This window comes from Alligator sinensis, unplaced genomic scaffold, assembly GCF_000455745.1.
Source record: "Alligator sinensis unplaced genomic scaffold, ASM45574v1 scaffold643_1, whole genome shotgun sequence".
In the NCBI taxonomy this organism is placed as follows: Eukaryota; Metazoa; Chordata; order Crocodylia; family Alligatoridae; genus Alligator; species Alligator sinensis.
Window position 1 is genome coordinate 206,316 of NW_005842783.1, and position 8,241 is coordinate 214,556.

Consider the following 8,241-nt stretch of genomic DNA (forward strand, 5'->3'; position numbering starts at 1 on the left):
TGCCAAAAAAACAAAAAGAAAAATCCATCATTCGGTCAGCTTTAGTGTATGTGGTTCCATAGAACAAGTCTCACTTTTGGAATCATTGAAGTATGTAATCAAGAAGATCCTTATGGAAGAAAACAATGAGAAGGTGTAAGAAGAAGAACCAGAAAACTTCTTGTAGTCTTATTTGTTTTTTCTGATTGTTTCATATAATAAAACTTATGAGTTCTGACAAAACCTAAAACTGTTAGACATGAACCCCAGGCTACTACTGTCCAGTTTTAAGAGGGTATATATGGAATATTTGAATATGGAGAATAGTATCCTTTCTTATCCTCACACATTTATGGTCTTAGATAATCCGTTGTCACTGTGTGATTGGCTGTTGTGCAGCTGTATTTTCTGCAGGTTAACAGAGCTAGATGCAGAGGAGATACAGAATATGGAAGCTCCCCAGCTATTGTACAGTCTGTGCGCATAAATTCTGTCCACGTTGCCTGCTCCTTCTTTGCTTCTGAGGGAGGTTGTGGATGGAGGGAAGATAGAGGGCAGAACTCCACATAACAGGAGTGGGTTGCACCATCTGAAACCTAGTTGGGATCTACATACTACTCCTATAGACAGAGTGCTCCAGGGCAATGTGGTTCTGCATGTCCATGTATTATGGTCTATGTGGAATGCTGTCAGTTTAAACTTTCATAACTGATCCTGCTATCCTTGCTTAAGGTAAGTATTCTTATTATTAGAGCCAATAAAATGGTGCTTCTCTCATTTGCAATAAATATACGTCAGCATTTTATCTAGAAGAGGAAGTGGAGAATTTTAGGTTCAATGCAGTTGCCCAAACTAGATTGTGACCAGGGCACCAGTCATGGTGTCTTTTAGGACCAGACACTGACAGCCTTTCCTTAAAAAAAAGTAACATTTTACTGAAGTCAGTGGGGTGTCACTCAACATGAGTAAGGCTTTCAAAATCTGGACTACAGAAGTAGTGAGGTGGGATCCCCCCTCTGTCCTGTGGAAGGCAGCTGTAGGTTAATCCCAAACAGGCCAAAACAAGTTGTAAGGCAACAAACTTGCCATCAGCCAAGTGTTAAACCCTTAACCATTTTTCCTGAGCATCAACTGCAAGATAAGTGGAAACTAATTTTACAAGTTGCATAAACCCACCAAGGCCATGCTGAAACTTTTTAATGACTAAGTTTAAACTGAATTTTTAACCCTGTCGTCAGGCAGGAAAAGATGTAGCAAGGCATCACGTTGTATAGGCGTGAACAATGCATAAGTGGAAGTGAATGAAGGTAGTATTTAGGCCAATAGATGTGAAAAGAACTAAACTAGTGTAAAATATGCACATGTATTTGACAATATAAGCAGAACTAATAAAAAGTAAGGATATAGAGAACATGACAGACAACTTCAAGACTGCTGAGGTGATATGCTGAGACTGGACCATTCTTCAGCTAATACAAATCTGTGCAGCTCAACTTAAAAAACTTAAAGGGATTAAATAAATCATATCCTTATCCTTAGTATCCATCACACAAACCCTGAACTACCCTTCTGTCATTCAGCTGTATGCAAAAGAATAGAATTTATGTTTCCTTCTTCTCAAGTGCATTTAGCACAGCTGAAGACGACAAAACCCAGGCCTCTTAATGGAGGGGAGCAAAGGACCTTTGTTCCATTTTGCAGAATAGGAAAATGTGATCATATTAACAAATAAAGGTCTTGTTCACATCCTTTTTCTGCATTACCTGGATTATTGAGTAGATGGGAAGGGAATTTCTTGTTAGGCACAAAAAGATATATTAAGACATCACATTGTATAGACATGAGCAATGCATGAGTGGGGGTGAGTGAAGGTAGTATTTAGACCAATTGACATGAAAGGAAATAACATGAAACATGTGCGTGTATTCGGTAACATACGCCGAAGTTATGAAAGGTAAGGCCTATAAAGCATGGCCAGGACTGCTGAGGTGATCTACTGTCCTGTGGAGCCTGAGGACTGCCTGATCAACAATCAGGTTAAGACATCCATTAGGGTAAGTAACCAATTGCTTGTAAATGCATTGTTTATCTGTTAATAAATGCATGTTACAGAGTGGAACACTGTACCTAAGGAAGGCAAAATGGCAAAAGCCTTTGGCCTGATAAAGTATCAGCAGGTGTCTATATGGCGGCTACATAGTCCCAGTAGCTTACTGGAGGGGCTGAATATCACTCTCTTCAACTCCTGTTTACTTCCACATGTGCACTGACCCTGCTCTCCATTTGGGAGGAAAGTTACTTTTTCTCTTTGGCTTTGTGGAGGTGGTGAATAGGCAGCTATACATTTGGTACATAGTTTGTTATACACCTACACACAGAGGTATGTGTCATGATAACCAGTGCAAATAAGCAAATAGTGCTTTGATAGGAAAGTGTAAAATACTGTTTATGTGTAAGTGTATATGCAAGTGTACGTGAAAAGACTGTAGATATTGCATTTGTTATAGGCAGATATTGTATTTGTTATGGGCAGAGGTTTGAATAAGTGGGGTGGGTGCCTTTAATATAGATATCAGCATGTAGATGAGGAACTAACATTCATTTGGGTGCATACAATGTGACCTTAACTTTGAGTCTTGTTTATTGTATATTGTGTTTAGAGTACATGCTAAAGTCCAGGAGATTTCTAATCAATTTTGCTGATATCTCCAGTATCGCTTGTGTTTTCTATAGCCACATTTCTTCTTTATGGTTTATACTTCTACACCACCATCTGGTGATGCTTGTCCATACTGCTATTGTTAGTAATTTAAACCAGTTCAGTTCTTTGTAATTAAGCCCACAGCACATAGATGATTCTATTGTGTCCCTGAGCCTGGGCAACTTGAAGGCCAAACAACTAACACAAGAATCAATTCCCAGTTTTTTTTGCTGGTCTTCAGAAGTTTCTACTCGATAGTTTGCTACAGTCTTAAATGCATTATATTGACCACTGTAGAGTGGAAGGGAGAGGAATCTTACCTGCCTGGGCTCTCTTCGCTCCAGCAGGAGCTGCCACTGCTGCTACTTTAACACCATGGGCTGGGCTTTTGCCACTGAGGAACAGCCACTGAGGTACCTGGGTCCCTCCTGGTGCCCCATTCATGCCTCCTCCCCCACCCCCAGGGGCAGGGCTGACCCTCCCATGGCAAACCTCCCAGGGGGAAGGGGCATCATTCCATACCCCCTCCCCCTACCAGACACACTGCTGAGCAAGGCATTTCCCTCACCCAACTATGCTTGCCTGGCTCCCTATTGTCAGACTGTACAGGGCTCTCAATGCTGTGGAAAGACTCTTGGTGGGAGGGGACATACCAGCCCCTCTAAGTCAGTCTCCAGGGCTGGTGCCCCTCTCACCCTGCCCTAGTTATACTGTTGGCTGAAGGTAAGTACTGCCCTTCCAATTTCCTGAACATCCCTTGACCAAACAATGCTGGGTTATATATTACATTGTGATTCTGCCTTACATCTCAGAAACTGATTGTTGTCCAGGAGAAATAAAAAAAACAAAAACGTGGCCTGATTTTTCAGAGGTTTGAACTGTTTCCAGGGTGCTTCAATGAGCACAGTGGGTGATCAGTGCCTTTGGAAAATGAGTAGCACAGCAGAACAACTAAGAGGGACTCTGAGATGCAAATAGCTAAAGATGTAAAGGCAAATAAGAAACTTGTAATATATGCAGAGCAAGAAATCCTTGAAGACCAAAGTGAGCCTATTAGTTTATGAGGAAGGCAAAAGGTATTGCAGAAATGTAATTTCTTTTTTAACTTCAGTCTTTCCAAAAGAGGATGATAGGAAGATGCATACTCTTGAGCTTCTCCATATAGGCAGTGTTACAGATAGAACACTATGAGAGAGTGACATGTGAAAACAGAAGATGCTGGAACAGCTGTCTGGACAAAATAGAGAGCCACCAGCCACCTGGACTGGACTGGTGACTTGGCTGGATTGATAACAACAATCTGTTCATTTAATTTAGCTACTCTACCAGTGGGATGAGGTTAGGCAATGTGGTATGCTATTTTCAAACAGGACTGACTCTGAAAATTACAAGTCACAGAGAAGATGCTTTGTTACAAGATCACTTAAATTTAAATGCTTTGGAGTAAAATAATTACCACTTCCATAAAACGTTAGTGTAAAGAGATAGCATACAGGAAAACTGCCTGTCTATGCCATTAGAAATCCTTCAAGGAAGGTAACAAACCAGGGGGGGAAAGGATGAGTTATTACACTTACTTTGGGTTTCCAAAAAAGTTGTAATAAATTCCTCACAGGAGGATATTAGGGAAATAAGAATGACTGAATGAAATGTAAAGTTCAGAAAGAAAAATTAAAACACAGCTATACATTGTCTTTTTTTCAAAACCAGGGAAAGGAATGTTTTCATTTTAATGTATTTTAGATAACTTAGAAATGATGATGAGTGAAGAAGTAGCATATTGAAAACCTTAACATTATCGAAGTCTAGTCTAAGGAAACTAAATATAAACAATGATGGAATGAGTTATTCTACAGGTGAAATATTTCAGTCTATATTTATATTATTCAGGCCCACCTGAAAGCAGAAGACTACCTACTGAAATAGAACCGAAGGGCCTTTGGCTACTGGCAATTCTCCTGGTGTTTGGACCCTAATAGAGGGAGTTGAACCACCAAGTACATATACATGCTATTTCTTTCTAAGGTAATGATGTATGATCCTGAGTGCTCTTGATTCAATACTGCTGACAAAACACCTGTTAACTACAATGGGAGAATGACCTGGTTTCATATTCTTTGCAGAAAAAGTAGGACATTACAAAGGGCATGGTTTAATACAAAATACATCTAAACTGGAGCAATGTTGGTAGGATGTTTCCTGGTGTTAAAACCTTGATCAAGTTGTGTAAAAGGAAAAGTAAAATATAGACTTTTTTGTCATCTTATGTTGAGATCAGGGTCTTTTGGTGATAAATGGGCTCTGCTTGTAGCTTCTTCCAGTTCCCACAATCAGGTTGTGTCCTTACCCCAAGGAATGATAATAACAATCAGTTATCCCACATGCTTATCATATTTAGTCTTCCATCTTTGCCTATACTTGAAAGGCCAGGTAAGCTTGACTGAAAGCTACAGAGTCTGGCCAGTTTTTACCTAGTGATAGACTGCAGAGGTCCATATTTTAAGCTTCATTGCTACAGTCTTTATGTTGGGGGAAGAAATCCATTAAATTGCACGGCATGTTTGCCTGAATATTAATCTGTATTATTTGCTTACCAGATACAGAGACCATATACCATAGCTGATGTAAACCTATACGGATTGACAGAAAACATAAATAGAGTAAATAAACCATGTACCTCTCAGGAAAATTGGGCACAACACCACTTAATTAAGACTTTTGTCTTAATATGCTTTATTAATATGCTACCATATTTATATTCTGTAATCCAGAGAATGAGCTTTATATTGCCTTCTCTCAATGTGCCTTTAGGAAAGCCAAAGATAGTTATCTTAATGGAGGAGAACAAAGGTCATTTGTTTTGTTTGACAGAATAGGAAAATGAGAGAATATTAATGATAAAAATATGGTTCACATCCATTGTATGCATTACCTGGATAATGGAATAGTTGGAAGGGAATCTCTTATTCAGCCATTGGATTAAATCTTCTTCCTTTTCAGGAAAACCATATGCATATAAAGTGCATTTCTGGCCACAATAGTAAAACTGGTCTTAATTCGCCCTTATGTAAGCAGGACTAAGAATGTTTTCAGTGAATCAAAATGCCTACCAGGTCTGTCATTCTTTTGCCTTTCAGAAGTGAGATCTGCATTTCCAATATCTCCCTATTAATGAAATGGTTTCTAAACAGAATAAAATCTGCTTTCATTTATTAATATAGAATTTGTAGGTGCAAAGTTTTGTATATCAGATACATTTCCATAGAATGAACACTTACATCAGGAATCAATGAAGTGTGGCTTAAGAATAATCATTTATAGTGGAGAAGAGGAAAAATACCATAATTCTGGTTTTGTTTCAAACAGCTAAATGCCAGTGTGCAGAAAAACCAAACAAGAGAAGGGAATGTGGGTATCCAGGTATCAAGGCTGAGGAGTGCCATAAAAGAGGATGCTGTTTTGATGCAAGCATGACTGGTGTTTGCTGGTGCTTCAAACCTTTTTCAAAACTAGGTAATGTAACTACCGCAATTGCTCAACATACCCCACAATAAGATACACTCCTTGGTTTGAAAGGCAGAAGGAAGAAAAATGATTTTTCCTTGTAGAAAGTCATGGAGTAGCAGCAGCTAGGGACCTGAGCCTGCTCATTGTTTTGATCTCTGAGGAGCACTTCAGATTTTACTTTTGCTTTTGCCTGGTAAGCAGCAGAACTGCTTTTACTGGATTTCTCACATATATTTCACACACCAATTTCCAGCAGCTGTTTTTTTGAGAAAAGTTGTGTATTGTATGTGAGAAAATATGGTATGTGAAATACATAATACTCATGGTTTCCAGTGTCCCTTCCCTACAGACTCTTGCATCTTGTCTTGTTCTGGCTAAAAAGTAGAGCAATATGTCCACCACAACATGAAGTAACTTCACCAACTGAAGAAGAAAAAAGGTTTAAACTTTCCCAAAACTATAGTGTCTTATACCCTGCAGTCACAGGCATCTTCAAAATATACATAAAACTGGTGTTAAATAGACTGCTTCTGGTCCTCTCAGCAAATATCTCTCTGCAAGTATAGTTTCCACTATTTATTTATTTATTTATTTATTAGATTTATATCCAGCCCTACTCAAAAGGCTCAGATTGACTTACAATAAATAGATAAATGGCCCGCATATAGGAATCTCTCAGACAACACTCCTTTTTGTAGCAGTAAACTCTGTTCAACATAAATCCAATCTGACAGCTGCTAAGAATACTATTTTTTATCCCTGGAATGTAATGCCAGAAGCATTAACAGGGGACATGACCAACATATTGTTCGGAGTCTTTAAATCAAGTTTGGTTATTTTGCTAAAAGAAAGGTTCCAATTAAACCTTAGTTATTGAACTCAATACAAAATTCCTATGTCCTGTTTTATAAAGGAAGGATAACTTAATGACCATAATTCCCTTATGACCATAAAACCCATGGATTTATGCCGTTATGGAGGCAAAACTTTGTCAGAGATCACATTAGTCACGAGTACATGGCAGTCTTCAAATTTATTGCTGATTTTCATAACCACAGCATTTTTCATCTGAAGACCAAAGTTAAATATTATGGGCAGTTTTACACATGCTCTGGAAGTGGGAGGGGGTGACACTTTAATTAGAGAACCGTTCTAATTAAAGTGCCACTGCATCTCGTGTATCAGTGTTCCCACACTTAAAAATGGGGGCAGGACACTTGAACTAAAGCCATTTTTAAGCCATTTTTAAGTGCGGGGACACAAGACGCAGGAGGCTGCTGGAGTGCGATTAATCGGAGCACCCTCCATGCTCATATATTGGCACCCTTACATTTTTATGTATAGTAGAGTACTTTCTATCAAGATTCCATTTCTAAACGATTTATTATGAGGGGTTAATAGACGATAGATCATTAATTATTTTCATAGATTTCATAGATTTCATAGACATCAGGGCTGGAAGGGACCTCGGAAGATCATCGAGTCCAGCCCCCCGCCCAAAGGGCAGGAAGTCAGCTGGGGTCATAGGATCCCAGTAAGATAAGCATCCAGTTTCATCTTGAAGGTGTTCAATGAAGGCGCTTGAACCACCTCCAGTGGCAGGCTGTTCCAGACCTTGGGGGCTCGGACAGTAAAGAAGTTCTTCCTTATGTCCAGCCTGAAATGGTCTTGAAGTAGTTTGTGACCATTCGACCTCGTCATCCCTTGGGGCGCTCTGGTGAACAAACGTTCCCCCAGATGCTGGTGGTCACCCCTGATAAACTTGTAGGTGGCCATCAGATCACCCCTGAGCCTGCGCTTTTTCAGGCGAAAGAGCCCCAGGGCTCTCAGCCTGTCATCGTAGGGTCTGCTTCCCTGACCTCTGATCATGCATGTGGCTCTTCTCTGGACTCTCTCAAGCTTCTCCACATCCTTTTTGAATTGTGGAGCCCAAAACTGGACACAGTACTCCAGCTGCAGCCTCACTAAGGCCGAGTACAGGGGGAGAACGACGTCCCGGGATTTGTTTGAGAAGCATCTATGGATGCAAGCCAGCGTTTTGGTCGCTTTACTAG

General features: G+C 39.8%; 1 protein-coding gene across 1 annotated transcript in view; it reads left to right on the forward strand.

Moving 5' to 3' along the window:
• The first annotated feature begins 1,893 nt into the window (after nucleotides 1–1,893).
• Nucleotides 1,894–8,241, forward strand: part of LOC102381846 (trefoil factor 3-like) — a 12,039-nt gene continuing 5,691 nt past the window's right edge. The window contains 4 exon segments of the mRNA XM_025217065.1: nucleotides 1,894–1,933; nucleotides 4,571–4,648; nucleotides 4,651–4,677; nucleotides 6,047–6,193. Coding sequence (XP_025072850.1) covers nucleotides 1,894–1,933; nucleotides 4,571–4,648; nucleotides 4,651–4,677; nucleotides 6,047–6,193 — 292 coding nt within the window.